Raw genomic sequence first — 17,346 nt, 5'->3', positions numbered from 1 at the left:
CCGTCTGCAAACCCACTTCCTTGTTCCTTCTAAAGAAAGTAGTTAAAACCAGAGGCCAGTTTGGTTCACGAAGCCAAATGTTTATTCTTATGCACGTTCTGTCATGTCATTAAACATCATCCTGGCGACGGGATCAGAAAGCCATGGAAAATTTAAGGAGCACTAGGAAAAGGAGGCAGCTGTGGCTTGGCTTCGCAGGAAAACAAGCCAGAATTATAAATGCACGTAGGAAAACAATGCAGAATTAGAAATGCGTGCAGGAAAACAATGCAGAATTAGAAACGCGTGCAGGAAAACAAGCCAGAATTAGAAACGCATGCAGGAAAACAAGCCAGAATTAGAAATGGATGCAGGAAAACAAGCCAGAATTAGAAACGCATGCAGGAAAACAATGCAGAATTAGAAATGCACGTAGGAAAACAAGCCAGAATTAGAAACGCATGCAGGAAAACAAGCCAGAATTAGAAATGCACGCAGGAAAACAAGCCCGAATTATAAATGAACGCAGGAAAACAAGCCGGAATTATAAATGCACGTAGGAAAACAATGCAGAATTAGAAACGCGTGCAGGAAAACAAGCCAGAATTATAAATGCACGTAGGAAAACAATGCAGAATTAGAAACGCATGCAGGAAAACAAGCCAGAATTAGAAATGCATGCAGGAAAACAAGCCAGAATTAGAAATGCACATAGGAAAACAATGCAGAATTAGAAACGCATGCAGGAAAACAAGCCAGAATTAGAAATGCATGCAGGAAAACAAGCCCGAATTAGAAATGCATGCAGGAAAACAAGCCCGAATTATAAATGCACGCAGGAAAACAAGCCCGAATTATAAATGCACACAGGAAAACAAGCCGGAATTATAAATGCATGCAGAAAAACAAGCCAGGATTATGCATGTAGGAAAACAAGCTGGAATTATAAATGCAGTGCAACAAAACAAGCCAGAATTATAAATGACTTCAGCAAAGTCATTTATTATTGTAATATTGTCTTCAGCAAAGTGGGGAAAAAAAGCCGGCGGGGGAATTCTGGGAGTTGAAGTCCACACGTCTTATATCAGGAGTCTCCAACCTTGGCTACTTTAAGACTTGTGGACTTCAATTCCCAGAATTCCCCAGCCATCCATGGAGGGGAACTTTCTTAATAGACGGTGGGAATGCAAGTGTAATATATCTTGACTTCGGCAAAGTGGCGGGGGAAAGAGCTGGCTGGGGGATTCTGGGAGGTGAAGTCCCTACATCTTAAAGTTGCCAAGGTTGGTGTGAAAGCAATGCATAATGTACAGAAAACCCTTGAAATCCATTTAAGTGTCTCTATCATGATTGTGTAATGCGATTGTGGGTCGTTTCGGAGAAGGGAAAACACACCTATTTTTGCTCAATTTTGGAGTAATTTACCCAAGTTTGCAAAACAAGACAACTGCAAAGTAATTTTTCGGGTTTGGGCGTTCTTAACTCTTGTCATAGTCTGGAAAGACGGGTCAACACACACACACACACACACAGAGAGAGAGAGAGAGAGAGAGAGAGAGAGAGAGAGAGAGATGAAAAAACAACAACTTGAATTTCAGCATTTCTTTGAAAGGAAAATTCGAAAGTTGCTTAAAACAGGATTTATTTTGGTAGCGGAAAAATATCAGGCGCTCTTGACATGTCTGGTTGCAAAAAGACCATTTGGTCCCCCAATTAGTTACTGCAAAATTGCTCAGTCAGCTTCCCTGAATTCACAGAAGGGATCTGCGGCTAGTCCTCGACCTACGACCGTTCGTTTAGCAGATCTAAAAGATCTAAAATAGAGAATCAGAGTTGGAAGGGACCTTGTAGGTCATCTAGTCCAACCCCCCCCCCCCAAGCGGGAGACCCTACACCAAAGCAACCAAAGTTACAATGGCACTGACAAAAAAAGGGACCTCGGATCGTGTTTCATGCTTAACGACCTTTGCCTCCTCCTGAGGGAAGCCGGATTCACTTAACGACCGGGTCGCTAAGTTAATCAACTGCAGGGATTTGCTTCACAACTGAGGCGAGAAAAGTCATAACGTTGAGGGTGGGTGGGGGAATTCCCTTTGGAGAAAAAAAGTCTCGCTTAGGAACAGGACCATTGGGCTCACTTTCGGTCGTACGTCGAGGACTAAGCTGTACAATGATATCCGTGATAGTTTTCTCCTTTGCCTCTTCTGTTGCCCTGGAGGGTTTCCCAGAAGTGGAATTTGGACATTTCTGGTGCTAAAATGCTTTTCATATCCTCGAAGACGAAAAAAAAAAAAAAAAAAAGGAGCGGGGAGCCTCGTTGAGGACTAGCAACATGCGCGGGCTGAGCGAGGCAGCGTCCTTAGATGGTCGTGCTGTTTTCTATGTTGGGGGGGTAGAGGTAAGTGTAAGGCAGCCTGAGGGTTTGGTTCCGGCTGTCGATGGCCGAGGTGATGCGCCGGAGACACTCCTGGAAACCGCTGATGAGCCGCTTTGGAGCTTCCTCCACGAAGTGCTCTTCGTCGTAGTAGCCCAGCGGTTTCTGCAGAAGCGGGAGAGAATAGACAGGAGTTGGCCAGGGCCCTCGGAGGTCATCTAGTCTAACCCACCCACCCCCAGCCCACCCCCTGTACCATTTTTCAGACAAAGGGCTGTCCAATCTCCTAGAAACCTCCCATTGTCGGAGTGTTTACCGTTTCTGGACAAAAGTTATTGAGAATAGCGGAATAGCAGAGTTGGAAGGGACCTTAGAGGCCATCTAGTCCAACCACCACCACCACCCCCACTCAAGCAGGAAGACCCTGTATCATTCTGGATAAATGGCTATCCAAACGCCTCTTAAAAAGTTCCAGTCTTAGAGCATTCACAGCTTCTGGTGGCAAGCTATTGAGAATAACGGAATAGCCATTGGAAGGGGTCATCTAGTCCAGCCCCCCACCGCTCAAGCAGGTGTACTGATACCATTTCAAACCAACAGCTGTCCAATCTCCTCTTAAAAACCTCCAGTGTTACAGCATTCACCACTTCTGGAGGAAAACTATGGAGAATAATGGAATAACAGAGTCGGAAAGTTCCTCGGAGGTCATTTAGACCAACCCCACCGTGCTCAAGCAAATTAAAGATTAAATCATTGCCATTGTTAAATGAAGGAGACCCCACACCATTTCAAACAAATTTTTCCAGTCTCTTCTAAAAGACTTCCCAATGTTGGAGCACCCATAACTTCTTGTGGCAAGCTGTTCCACTGTTTAATTGTCCTCCTTAGTTCTAGGTTGCTTCTCTCCTTGATGAGTTTCCAACCGTTGTTTTCTTTCTCCTGCCTTCAGGGGCTTTGGAGAATAACTTGACCCCTCCCCTCTCTTCTTTGGGGCAGCTCCCCACCCCCCCACGAGGTCATCTGGAAGGTTGCTCTCGTGTACATTTGAAAAAAAAAAAACGTTGAAAAACGGGAATTGCTCAAGAAGGTTGAATGCTGGCCGTGATGCAACACCCGAAAGGATGCACGTCCTGGAGAGAATGCAAAGCTCAGACCGCAAACGGTGCCTGCAATTAACCTCCCAGAAAAAGCAGAAGGACGTGTGTATGTGTGTGTGTGTGTGTGCGTGCGTGCGTGCGCGTCTGTCTGTCTGCGCCTGCTGGAGTCACCATCGCCATTCTCTTCCACCACATCTGGCCCCTGGCAGTGGCATAGTCTCAACCCTGCTTTCGTCCCCCCTGGCCTGGTCCATGGAGAGACCAAGTGGCTGTGGGGTCACGGGAGTCCGACGTGCTTCTAAGTGAGGAGAGGCAGAGGGGGGGGGGGAGAAGGTAGGGGGTGTTGAGCGCAAGGGGGGAGTAGCAAAGAGGCCGGGTGCTGAAGGGAGGGAGGGAGGGAGGAAGGGAGAAAGAAAGGAAGGAAGGAAGGAAGGAAGGAAGGAAGGAAGGAAGGAAGGAAGGAAGGCAAGAAAGAAAGAAAGAAAGAAAGAAAGAAAGAAAGAAAGAAAGAAAGAAAGAAAGAAAGAAAGAAAGAAAGAAAGAAAGAAAGAAAGAAAGAAAGAAAGAAAGAAAGGAAAAGAAAAGAAAAGAAAAAGAAAGGAAAGAAAGAAAGAAAAAGAAAGAAAGATGAAAGAGGAGGGAGGAAAAGAAAGAAAGAAAAAGAAAGAAAGATGAAAGAGGGAGGGAGGAAAAGAAAGAAAGAAAAAGAAAGAGAGACAAAGGAAGGGGGGAGGGAGGAAGGAAGGAAGAAAGGAGAAAAAGTAAGAAAAAATCAGAAAAGAAAGTACACAAGAAAAAGAAAAGAAAAGAAGAAAAGGGGGGGAAGAGAATGAAAGAAATAAAAAGAAGGAAAATGAACGAATGAACGAAAACAAGAGAGAAAATGAGAAAGGAAGAGAAAAAGAAAACAAGAGATAAAGAAAGAGGAGAGAGAAAGGAAGAGAAAGAGAAAAAAATGAAGGAAAAGAGGGAGGGACGGTAAGAAAGAAAGGAGAAATAGAAAGAAAGAAAGAAAGAAAGAAAGAAAGAAAGAAAGAAAGAAAGAAAGAAAGAAAGAAAAGAAAGACAGACCAACAGACAGACTAGACTGAAATGACTGAAAGAAACAAGAAAGAAGGAAAAAAGAAACAGAAAGAAAGACAGAAAGAAAGAAACAAGAAAGAAAGAAAGAAAGAAAGAAAGAAAGAAAGAAGACAGAAAAAAGAAATAAGAAAGAAAGACTGAAAGAAACGAAAGAAACACGAACGAAAGAAAAAAGAAACAGAAAGACAGAAAGAAAGAAACAAGAAAGACAGAAAGAAAGAAAGAAAGAAAGAAAGAAAGACTGAAAGAAACAAGAAAGAAACGAACAAGAAAGGAAGAAAGACTGAAAGAAACAAAAAAAGAAGCAAGCAAGAAAGAAAGACTGAAAGAAACAAAAAAGAAAAGAACAAGAAAGTAAGGAAGACTGAAAGAAACAAAAAAAGAAACAAGAAAGAAAGACTGAAAGAAAGAGAGAAAGAAGAAAGACTGAAAGAAAGAAAGAAAGGAAGGAAGGAAGAAAGAAAGGGAAAGAAAGAAAGAGGGAGGGAGGGAAGGGCAAGGGCGTCTCTCACCATGTCGAAGGTCTCGTTCCGCAGCACCCAGAGGACGGAGAGCACCTGGCTGGTGACGTTCATTTCCGGGATGGTGTCCAGGAACTCTTGCAGGCTGAGGGGGGCCTTCACCTGGGGAGGGGGCTTCCTCATGGACGAAGGCAGGTTGGGCATGAAAGCCCCCATTTCAAACTTGGCCCCAGGGGAGAAAGGACAAAAACGGCGTCAAACAGACTTAGCTACACCCAGGAGGAACCCAACGACAATCTCGCTTGCCTTTGAATTGTGTGTGATTTTATACACCTGCACAAAGAAAAAACAACCAAATTCCCAGAAAGGAAACGCTGCATAGGTAAAGTCCTCCATTTACAACCATTCGCTTAGAGACCGTTCCAAGTTACAACGGCGCTGGAAATAAAGGGACCGTGTTTCACGCTTGCTGTCAACTCGTAAAATATTTCTCTGGGTTTTTTTTTTTTTTAAAGAGTTGTCAACAAGAAAGGGAGGGGGAGGAAAGGGGTTTGAAAGAGCAGTGCGGCAGCTTGGAAACTGAAAATGCATTCCATAATTTTTTTTCAAAGATAGTAACTAGGTGACCGAAGTTTCTACCACGCAATGATCTAACTGGAGAGCCTGATCGATGACTCTGGGCTAGGGAGGTGTCCCATTGGAGGATATGAATTACGATACACCCAGGGGGTGGGAGGGAGAAAAACGGGGTCAAAGGTGACAATGAATTCTGTGTCTCAGGGCCGGTTGCATCCAGGCAATGCCAGCATGTTTACTCCTAATAAAGTTTGGCTCGAGACTCATGATTTAATTGGGGTAACTGGTGACCTCCTGATGGGGAACCTTAACGACGGTGGCCAGGAAGGTCGTCAAATGGGGGCGGGGGGCGGGTGGGGGGGGGCAAAACCGATTTAATCAAAGTCTCGCTTAGCTCCGGAAATGTTGGGCTCGCTTGGTTGTAAGTGGGAGACGGCCTGAATGTGGCTGAAAGAAAAGGTTTGTTCCAGAACATCCTCAGAAAAAGGGGAATGCGCGACTTCGAATAGACAGGGAGGAAAAGGAAGGAAGGAAACGAGAGAAACGAGAACGAAGGAAGGAAGGAAAAGTCACGCCGAGAAAGTTGGTTGGAGGGACCCAAAGAGCCGAGGAGAAGGAGAGCTACCAAAGGGGAAAAAGGGGTGGAGGTTTTTCCACCAGGTTGGGTCAAAAAAGGCAAGATGGCAGCCATCACGGTGCCATGCCGGGGGAGAGGGAGATAGGGAGGAAATGGGAAAAAGAAGGAAGGAAGGGAGGAGATGGAAAAAGGGAGGTAGAGAAGGGGAGGGGAGGGAGATAGGAAGGAAAGGGGAAAAGGAAAGGAAGGAGGGAGAGAGGGAAGAATAGACAAGAGGAAAGTCGGAACAGAAAGGACAAGAGGGAGGAAAGGAAAAAGGAAGGAAGGAAATGGGAATAACAATGGAGGGAGGGAAGGAGGGAGGAGGAAGGAAATGGGAATAAGAAAGGAGGGAGTGAGAAAAGAAGAAAGGAGATGGGAAAAGGGAGGGAGGGAGGGGAGGGAAGGGAATGAGAATAAGAATGGAAGGAGGGAGGAAAGAAGGGAGGGAAGGAGGAAGGAAAGAAGGGAGGGATGGAAGGAGGGAGGGAGAAGGAAATGGGAATGAAGGAGGGAGAGAGGAAAGACGGAAGGAGATGGGAAAAGGGAGGGAAGGAAGGAAGAAATAAGAATGGAGGGAGGGAGGAAAGAAGGAGGAGGAAGGAAATGGGAATAAGAAAGGAGGGAGCGAGAAAAGAAGAAAGGAGATGGGAAAAGGGAGGGAGGGAGGGTGAGGGAAGGGAATGAGAATAAGAATGGAGGAGGGAGGAAAGAAGGGAGGGAGGGAGGGAGGAAGGAAAGAAGGGAGGGATGGAAGGAGGGAGGGAGGAGGAAATGGGGATGAAGGAGGGAGAGAGGAAAGAAGGAAGGAGATGGGAAAAGGGAGGGAAGGAAGGAAGAAATAAGAATGGAGGGAGGGAGGGAGGAAAGAAGGAAGAGAGGGAGGGAGGGAGGAGGGGACAAGGAAAGAAATGGGAATAAGAAGGAGGAAGAAAAAGAAGGAAAAGGGAGGGAGGGAGGGATGAAACAATGGATCAATGGGAAACCCACAGTCAGGGGATCGTGGCCAGCCACCAATCAAATGTCTCCTCATCCAGGGAGGATCCGGCAACACCGCACCTACCTGCCCGCCATTCACCGCCGCATGGTAAGCCGAGCAGGTGAAGATCAGCATGGTCAGGTACTTGACGAGTTCCGGGATGGAAGAAATGGTGGAAGGGACGCCTGTAAAGAAAAGGGCAGCAGAAGTCCAGCTGAAATCCCCACGGACAAGGGAAGGAAGGCCAAGCCGCGATTCCCGAGGGATGGAGGGACGCATCGTGATTCCTGTGTCAACTCGTAAAGCATTCCTATGCCCGTTTTCGAGTTGCCATAAGCAGGGAGAGGGTGAGAAGCCCCCTTGAGGGAGCAGTACGGCAATTAAAACCAGAAGTACATTCCACGCTTATCTTACAAAGATTGTAGCCTAGGCTTCCAGATCTCCTGCCCTCAAATATCCTTCGTTGGAGAATCTGATTTTGACACATCCAGAGGGAGGTGGGGAAACAGGGTCACAGCGGACCGTAAATTACATCTGGCAGAGTTGGCTCGTCAATGCTGACATGTTACTCCCAATAAATCTTTTGGATTCATTTGAAGCATGGCTCGAGACTCATGGTTTAATTGGGCAATTGCTGGAACCCTGACACCCTGTGCGTTTACAGCTCAGCCCATCCCACCCGTCGTTCCAGTCATAACCCCTGTGGGATTGGATCCGGTTTTTTGACCGTTTGTATAGCGGTCATTAAGTGAAGTCACACGGTCGTGCGCCCGACAGTGTCTTGTTGGAAGAGGAAGACAAGAAAGAGGAGAACGCACAAAAAAACAGAGAAAATACTAGGCGGGTGGTTCCTTGACTTACAACTACAGGGTAATTCTTGACTTACAGCCATTCGTTTAGCAACTGTTCAAAGTTATAGCGGCACTGAAAAATGTGACTGTTTTTTGAACTTATGACAGTTATGGCATCCCCATGGTCACATGATCCAAATTCAGACACTGGAAACTGACTTATATTTATGACGGTCACAGCATCCCGAGGTCACTGTTTTTGTGACCTTCTGACAAGCAAAGTCACTGGGAGAAGACGGATTTACTAAACCACCGGGTTATTATCTTATCCACAGCAGTGCTTCACTTAACGACTGTGGTGAGAAAAGTCTCGACCCTGTAAGGGATTACGGGGTCATTAAATGAAGATATATATATATGTGTGTGTGTGTGTGTGTGTGTGTGTGTGTGTGTGTGTGTGTGTGATCTGCAGCAGGCTTCTGACGAGCAAACTCACCAGGGGAAGCCTGATTCGCTAACAACTGATTGATTCTCTTAATAGCCAAAGTATTTTGCTTGACAACCCTAGGAAACAAAAGATTTTAGAAGAGTGCACACAACTCACTTAAATGCCTTCTTTCAGGGACATCATAGTGTCTAACGGTCACTAAAGAAATGGTCGTAAGCAGGTGTGTGGTTCAAAAATGCCAACAACCAGTTCGCTGGTCAGTCGCTGGGCGGGTGTGGCCATGGTGTGTGTGTGTTAGGAATATGAGTCACCTAACAGCTATTTGGGTTAGAAATATATAAACCAGGATAAACATTTTAAAACTGTATCTTTAAGAAAATGTAAAACTGTAATTAGGTGTGGTTTCTCAAACGGCCATAAGATGGAGCCAGAAACCTGGTTTGTCTTAGTCTGAGTCTCAGAAGAGAGTGTAAGTATATCTCTGTTTCCTTCTGTTGGAAAGTATTGCCCTTGCTCCATTTCTTCAAATTGACTGATATTACTGGATTTAATGTAAGTCTGTTACTGATTTGTGTTTGATACTGGACTTTGATATTTGGATTATCCCTGGATTGAAAAACTGACTGATTTACCTGTGAATGACTTTTGGACTGCTTATTTTGGACTTTGCTTAAACCTTTCTGGAAGTAAAACCCTACATTTACTGTACAGTGTATCTGTGTACTGTGTGTGTATTATTCAAACACTTCTCTCAAATACGTCTCCCTGTATGCGCTCATTCTCCTAACGGGGAATTACCTCGACAGTGTGGCCTACTGAAACTTCCAGGAGGGTGGTTTTTCACCTTCCCCGGGCTCTGGAGGCTTCCCTGGGAGGGCAAAAACTGCCTCCCCGGGCTCGAGAGGTCCTCCGGAAGCCAAAAACAGGCCTGTTTCTGGACTTCCAGAACTTCTACAAGGGCCATTTTCCCCCCTCCCAGAGCCCCCACACTGACTCTGCACTTACCTGCATCCAAAATGGGCTGCATGGAGATTCCAGGGCCAGCCAGTCGGTTCAACTACCGGTTTAGCGAACCAGGTGTAAATTTAACAACCGGTTCGTGAGAACCGATCCAAACCAACTTAATCCCTGGTCATAAGTGGAAAATTCCCTTGTATTCTACAGAATGGAATGGAAACGACACCACCAGGAAAAGATAAAACTGAACGTTCTTCTCCTCATCCACGGGCGGAATACCTGAAGTCTCCTTGCTCAGGAACCCTTTGTCGAAGATCTCGGCCACCCAAGCCTGCAGCTCGGCGTCTCCCTGGACGGCTAAATCGCTCTTGTAGTAGAGTCCGACGATGCCTGAGACGAAGCTGGGAGGAGGGAGGAGCCATAAATGGTCTCTCCTGGCAAAGGGGGGATTAGCCCGAAGCTCCTTTTCCACACCCAACATCAACCCAACCAAGTTCATGGCTGTGGAGTCTTTGGTGCGGTCTCTGAGCTTGGCGGTTTCCTGGCAGACGTCTCATGACCAAACTAGTTAACGTCATCCCTGCTAGAAGGGAGTAGAGTTTGTGGAATAGAGGAGAAGCAGAAGGGGAAGAGGAAGAGGAGGAGGGGAAGGAAGGAAGGAAGGAAAGGAGGAGGAGGAGGAGGACTGTGGGGTCCCTGGTGGTCTCTAAGCATGGAGGTTTTCTTGCAGATGTTTCGTGACCCAACTAGGTAACGTCATCAGTGCTAGAAGAAAAGGGGGTTTGTGGAGAGGGGGAAGAGGAGGAGGAAGAGGAGGAGGAGGGAGGAGGAGGAGGAGGAGGAGGAGGAGGAGGAGGAGGAGGAGGAGGAGGTGGAGGAGGAGGAGGCAGAGACAACTGTGGGGTTCTTGGTGGTCTCTAACCTTGGCGGTTTTCTTGAAGATATTTCATTACCCAATTAGGTAACGTCATCCATGCTAGAAGGGTGTGTGATGTATGGAATAGAAAGGGAAGTGGTGGAGGTGGAGGAGTAGGAGGTGGTGGAGGAGAGACCCTGCAGTACCCCCATCGCTACCACCTTCCCCCTTCTAATACTGATGGCGTCCCCTAGCTGGGCCATGAAACGTCTGACTGAAAACCACCACGTTCGGATAGCACCAAGGACCCCACAGTCCTCCTCCTCCTCCTCCTCTCCACACTCTCTTCTAGCACTGATAACGTCCCCTAGTTGGGAACCCTCTAAAAAAACCACCAAATTCAGAGAACGTGGTTTCAACCCTGAGCTACCAAGATCCTCTTCTCTCCAACTTTTATGGTCACACGAGTTGGAGAGCCGGACCTCCGGAGGCAACTACGGAGCCGAAATCCAGACCTCTTCCTCTTGCACGATGGGACTCCAACCCACCACCCCTTGCAACCCTCGTTCATTAGGCTGAATTAGGATGGCGGGCCATCTGGGTAGCTTGCCCCCTCCCCCTTCCAAGTTTCGGGCTGACCTCTTGGGAGAAGACCAAAGGGCAGGGGGGAAGCTTGGAAGACCCCTCCCCGACTCTCTGACCAAGTTCCTTCACCTCTTTATGGCTTCCCAGATCTTCAAGCCGTCATCCCTGTAGTAGTATTGGAGTAGGCCGCCTACTCCCCGGGCTTCGATGTCGTCCGGGAGGCAGAGCTGGGTGTAAGTCAGATCATCCGTGGCTCGTTGGAGAAGCACCGCTAATCCCTGGCGCCCGGTGGCAATGGCCTGTGCAAAGAATACAGAGTAGGAAGAGTTGGAAGGGACCTCAGAGGTCCTCTAGTCCACCCTTTCAAACTGTCCAATCCCTTCTTTAAAAACATCCAGTGTTGGAGCACCCACAATTTCTGGGGGCAAGCAGGTGAATTATTCTCACTATCAGGAAATTAATTCTTAATTCCAGGTTGCTTCTCTCCTTGATGAGTTTCCACCCGTTGCTTCTTGTCCTGCCTTCAGGAGCTTTGCAGAATAGGTGGGTCCCCTTCCTCTTTATGGCAGCCCCTCAAATATTGGAAGACTGCTGTCATGTCTCCCCTAGTCCTCCTCTTTGTTAGACTAACAGAATATGGTAGTAGAGTTGGAAGGGATCTTAGAGGTCTTCTAGTCCAACCCCTGATCATCCATAGTCCTTTTTTGTATTAAACTAGATCAAGGGTCTTCCAACTCGGCAAGTTTAAGACTTGTGGACTTCAACTCCCATAATTCCTGAGCTAACCATGACTGGAGGAGGAATTCTGGGAGTTGAAGTCCACCAGTCTTCAAGCTGCCAAGCTGGAAGACCCCTGAAGTAGACATTCCCAACTCCTGCAACCATTCGTGGTATATGCTCCAGCCTCCAGGCCCCTAATCACCTTCGTTGCTCTTCTCTGCGCTCTTTCTAGAGCCTCAACGTCCTTTTCGCATCTTGGAGACCAAAACTGGGTTCTGCATTCCAAGTTGGCCTTACCAAGGCATTATAAAAGAGTATGAACCCTTCGCACGATGTCGATCCCCATTGCAGTTTGCTTACTCTCTTCTAATCCCTTCCTCTGCGATCTCTCCACTCTAGAGGCCAGGCGAAAAGCAAAGCAGGCCTGGCTGGCTGAGGGATTCTGGGGTCACACCAAGGCCTTATCAAATAGCATTAACCCTTTACGTGACCTTGGTGCTGGCCCTCTGTTAACGCAGCCTGGGGTTGGCCTTGGCTTTTTTGGCAGCTGCGGCACACATCTGGCTCATGGTTCAGGATTATTCCCATTTGGATATTTCATATCGAAGAAGAAAGCCAGGAAGGGTCCCAGGGAGGTCAAGAAAGGCAAGACTTACATATGGTTGGACTAGAAGACCTCCAAGGCCCCTTCCAACTCTGTTGTTCTATTCCTATTCTGTTCTATTTCTATATTTCTATTTCTATTCCCATTTCTATTCCTATTTTCAATTCGATTTGATTCCTATTTTCTATTCTATTTTATTTTATTCTTCTATTCTGTTTTGTTCTATTTCTATTCCCATTTCTATTCCTATTTTCAATTCTATTCTATTCCTATTCTATTCTATTTCTATTCCCATTTCTATTCCTATTTTCAATTCAATTTGATTCCTATTTTCTATTCTATTCTATTCTATTCTATTCTATTCTAGTCTAGTCTAGTCTAGTCTAGTCTAGTCTATTCCTATTCCTATTCTATTTCTATTCCCATTTCTATTCCTATTTTCAATTCGATTTGATTCCTATTTTTATTCTATTTTATTTTATTCTTCTATTCTGTTTTGTTCTATTCTATTCCTATTTTTATTCCTATTTTCTTCTATTCTTCTTCTATTCTGTTTTATTTTCTATTCTGTTCTGTTCTGTTCTATTCTTCCTATTCCTAATTCTATTCTATTCTATTCTATTCTATTCTATTCTATTCTATTCTATTCTATTCTATTCTATTCTAATCTAATATTCTACTCTACTCTACTCTACTCTACTCTACTCTACTCTACTCTACTCTACTCTACTCTGTTCCTAAAGATGAGGCCCATGGCTATATAATCCAAATTCTGCTGTATTTTTACACCATTAAGGAAGCAGAAAAGGAGTCGGAGATATTTGGTTGTGGCCGCCATCTTGACTTTTTTGACCTACTGCCTGTTGACAAGAGGCTGTCAAAAGACAGAGGTGATGTTCCCACTAACAGGCTGTCCATTTGCCCCCCATTTGCCTCTGTTGTAGCGCCTCCATACATACTAAAAGTAGTTCGACTTACAGTTATTTAGTTAATGCCCAAGAGCACTGAAAAATATTGACTTAGGACTGGTCCTCATAATTGCGACCGTCACAAGAGCCCCAATGGCCCCATGATCAAAATTTGCCTGCTTGGCAAACAGCATGTATTTACGATGGTAGCCACATCCCAGGTAGCAGTGAGATCCTACCTGTTCCACTATCGGTTCGGTGATCGGGGTGGGATTCAAATTTCTTAACAACCTGTTTTGTGAGCGTGGCCTAATTTGTGGGCATTGCTTGGTGGTCACATGACTGGGTGGGCATGGCTTGTATGTAAAATATTTTAAATATTTATGTAGATGTTGATTTTTTATTAAAAAAGAGCAACTTTTATCCAAACTCAGGCAAAGCAGACAGGCAGATTGAGTTGCTCCCAGAATCACAGATTCACTCAGAGATTTACCATTCTGCAGTCTGCTGCCTGAGTCTCTCACATAAAATTTGCTTGCAGATAAACTCATAAAATTTGCTAGCAAGCAAACCAAAAAAATTAACTCACAACACGCCATGTATGTAAATATTGGATTTTTTTATTTAAAAAGAGAGCAACTTTTACCCAAAATCAGGCAAAGCAGGCAGGCAGATTGAGTTGCTCACAGAATCACAGATTCACTCAAAGGTCTACCTTTCTGCAATCTGCTACCTGAGTCTGCACTGAAAAATAGAAGCTTCAGTCCTAAGGAAGGTTCAGTTCTGCTTTTAGATTAGCTAGAAAGCAAGAAATCCAATGATTTCCTGCTTTCTAGCTAATCTAAATCTCCCGGCACAGCAGAACCGTTGATGGGCGGGGGGCGGGGGGGAGGAAAAATAGCAACTTAACAGGCAAGTTTGATGGCGCACCTGCCAGGTAAGGAGTGAGTGGGCAGGGAGAGGAGGGGAGGGGGCAGCCAGTGGTGCAATTTGCTGCTTCTCCGAACTGCACAGAGTCATAACAACTAGTTCTATAGAACTGGTCCAACCAGGTAGAATCCCTCCCCTGCACACGCACCTAAAGCTGAAGCAGCAAAGGTGACTTGGGAGTAAGGCTGGAAGCTGATGAACCCTCCCATAAGGGATAAAAACCAGCCCTTGGGGATGTGTTCTTTGCAGGAAGCAAAGAAGTTCTTTATGCTCAGAGTTCTCGTTGAAGCCCTGCTTACTCCAGTTTGTTTTTGAAACTTCTGCCAGTGCATAGTTAATTAGTAATTAGTCTACTATTCTTTGCAACCTTGAAAGGGCTTGCTTTTGATATCAGACAATTAGGTTTAAATGTCTCTTGGCTCGGAATGCACTGAATTCCCAGCGCGGCATTAAAAAAAGGTTTACTTTTATACAGTTTGTTTAATTTGAACCAGGCTTGGGTCAGAACAACAGCTGACAGGGAGCGTGAGTGGGGCTCCATTGGCTGTGAAGGAAACTGGGGAAGGGCAAAGTCTGGCTGGGCAGAGCAGGGAGAGGTAGAGCAAGGGAGAGAGAGTTCAGAGGAAGACCCAGGCCCACCCCTTCTTCATCCTAGTGCAGGGAGGGAGGAATGGAGAAGGGAGCAACGTGGGTTGCATGGCTTATGGGGGAGGAAAGGGCCCTGATTCCCTTCCATTAGCCACACCTGGGAATGAGAGTTTAAAAGAAAGGCAGGCTGTGTGAGGCAGTGCTGGGAGAAAACATGAGTTTATCTTGTGTTGTCGTTGGCTTATCTGTGTCCCTGGCATCTTCCCAACTGTGTGAATTTTGCTGTGCCTTCAAGTCTGGAATTCTTGCTCCTGCCCTGCCAAACTACTTACTTCAGTTTGGCTTGATTGGACTTAGTTTTTGTTGACCACGTTTCGGACTTGAACCTCTGCAGCCGAAAGGAGAGTTTTTCTCCAGCCCAGAAGGTAACCAGGACATTTGGGGGCCAAGTTGGAGCTAATAAAGGGTCTACTGATTATCTACGTTACCTTTGTGCCACGCCCTTTGGGTCATCACACCCAATGCTTCCTAGCAAACCAAGTCAAGGGATTGGGGGAGAGCAGCACGGTTCACTTAACGACTGCCGCGATTCGCTTAACAGGCACGGCACGAAATTGGATGCAACTGACCTGAGGAGCTGTCTTTGCATTGCAGTACAAATGCTGGGCTCCATTGTGGTTGTAATTCAAGGACTACCTGAATTGGGTCACCCAGGATCAACGGGCTATTTTTTCTCCCCCCGTCAAAGCGCATCATGCTTGGCCCATGGAGGTCCTCTTACCTTGTCAAAAGTGCCTCCTGGACTGATCAGGAAAGTCCTGGCCAACACGTTGATGTGGATGGAGTAACGCAAGTGAGGAATCAAAAGCTGTGGCAGGAAAATAAGCGTGAAACCATGGTTACTCAAGCTAAACCACCATTGGAGGAAACTTCTCTTCCGCCCCGGCTGCAAATAGTCCAGCCCAACGCTGTGAGCACCACGGACTCAAAGCAAGAAATCCAGCGGAGGAATCCAGGAAGCCAAAGGAGCAGAAAACCAGCCCAGGAAGAATGCCAGGAATCCAGGATAATTCAAAAGTCGGCACTCGACGCTCTAGGAATTCAGGGTTTGTTCCCAACAAACGCCCCTCCCCACAGCGTCTCCTTAAGGCTCAGTCTCCTGGTGTGTCTTGTGAAAAGGGGCGGGGCGCTGTCCTCCCAAATAGTTGGGCTAACCTGTGCTGCTCCTGCCTTCTATCCACCCTTGATGCTTCGCCTTGTGAAGAGTAGTTGGGTTACCCTGCACTGTTCCCGCCTTCTCTCGACTCTCCATGCTCTTGGATCAGGAGGGGGTAGTCCCTGCTCATCACCTGAGCTCTGCTCTCATGCTTAGCCTCTTTTGGTCATCCTGCTCCCCTTCCCCCCTGCCTACAAGCCATCCCAATCCCGAAAGGCCCTGGCCTGACTGGGCGTGCTCCTCCCGTTTTCCTCCCAAGCCAACAAATCCGCCCCTCGATCTCTGTTGGCTCCAGTTCCGGGTCATCTTCCCCTGCAGATTCAGGCTCTGACAGGGGTGCGGGGAGCATGACACTCACCTTGTACAATGGGTGACACATGGGGAGGTTCCTCAGAGTGGCCACTGAAAAGACCTCGGACATCAGGTGGCTGCGGAGCAGGTGGGCGATCACCTCATGGGTGTGGAACTCGGAGTTTCGCACCCAGGTCTTGGCTAAGGTCCAGAGCCACTCCTCATCCGTGGGCAGAAAGATAGGACTTTGAGGACCGGGTTGCTGGCTGAGCTAAAGTCAAACATGGAGGAAGAAGATCTCGTTGAGACTCTTGATGGTCAAGGGTGGACATCACCTCCACCCAGGAGTGGGATTCAAAACTCGCAACTGGTCCGCAGCCTGATTGCTGGGTGGGCATGTCCATGATGGGTGTGTCCTACCGGAACTTCCGTTTTTCGCCTTTTCCAGAGTCCCTCAGGCTTCTGGGAGGGCGAAAACGGCATTCTCCAGACTCCGGAAGGCGGAAACAGGCCTGTTTTCAGACTTTTGGAATGCCTGTTTTTCTCCCTGCCAGAGCCTCCGCTCTGAAGGTGGGGCCTGCACTTACCTGCATCCAAAACGGGTTACGTGAAGGCTCCTGGGAGGGGCGGGGCAGGATGGGCAGGGCCAGCTAGTTGGTCCAATTACCGGTTCAGCGAACCAGATGTAAATTTAACCACCGGTTCGCTCGAACCGGTTCAAACCGGCTGAATCCCACCCCGGCCTCCTTGAAGGAGACCTCTTCTCCTGAACGGAGAAATGATCCGACTTAGCCTTCTGTCCCTCCTTCCGAGGTCGGTAAAACGAGGACCTGGATTGTTGGGGGCAAATGACGCTGACTCTGTAAACTGCTTAGAGAGGGCTGTGAAGCACTATAAAGCAGTATATAAGTCTAAGGGCTATTGCTTATGAAGGAAGGGAGGAAAGAAGGAAGGAAAGAATGAAGATGAGAAGGAAGGAAGGAAGATGAGAAGGAAGGAAGATGAGAAGGAAGGAAGTTGAGAAGGAAGGAAGATGAGAAGGAAGGAAGGAGGAAAGGAGGAAGGGAGGGAGGAAGGAAGGAAGGAAGGGAGGAAGGGAGGAAGGAAGATGAGAAGGAAGATGAGAAGGAAGAAAGGAAGGAAGGAAGGAAGGGAGGGAGGGAGGAAGGAAGGAAGGGAGGAAGGAAGGAGGAAAGGAGGGAGGGAGGGAGGGAGGAAGGAAGGAAGGGAGGAAGGGAGGGAGGGAGAAAGGAAGAGAGGAAGGAAGGAAGGAAGGAAGAAGGAGGA

At 47.0% G+C, this 17,346-nt stretch overlaps 1 protein-coding gene across 1 annotated transcript in view; it reads right to left on the bottom strand.

Moving 5' to 3' along the window:
- Positions 1-1,586: 1,586 nt before the first annotated feature.
- LOC113451315 (polyunsaturated fatty acid lipoxygenase ALOX15B-like) overlaps positions 1,587-17,346 on the bottom strand; it is a 43,623-nt gene continuing 27,863 nt past the window's right edge. Inside the window, exons 8-14 of the mRNA XM_026722681.2 lie at positions 16,127-16,330; positions 15,334-15,420; positions 10,932-11,101; positions 9,641-9,762; positions 7,250-7,350; positions 5,046-5,216; positions 1,587-2,518 (exon numbers count right to left, since the gene is read on the bottom strand). Coding sequence (XP_026578466.1) covers positions 2,339-2,518; positions 5,046-5,216; positions 7,250-7,350; positions 9,641-9,762; positions 10,932-11,101; positions 15,334-15,420; positions 16,127-16,330 — 1,035 coding nt within the window. The 3' untranslated portion in view covers positions 1,587-2,338. The remainder of the gene's footprint in view (positions 2,519-5,045; positions 5,217-7,249; positions 7,351-9,640; positions 9,763-10,931; positions 11,102-15,333; positions 15,421-16,126; positions 16,331-17,346) is intronic.

Source organism: Pseudonaja textilis, chromosome Z (genome assembly GCF_049901715.1).
Source record: "Pseudonaja textilis isolate UNSWEBS1 chromosome Z, rPseTex1.2, whole genome shotgun sequence".
In the NCBI taxonomy this organism is placed as follows: Eukaryota; Metazoa; Chordata; class Lepidosauria; order Squamata; family Elapidae; genus Pseudonaja; species Pseudonaja textilis.
Note: the sequence above shows the minus strand (reverse complement) of the source record. Positions and strands in the feature narration are given on the sequence as shown.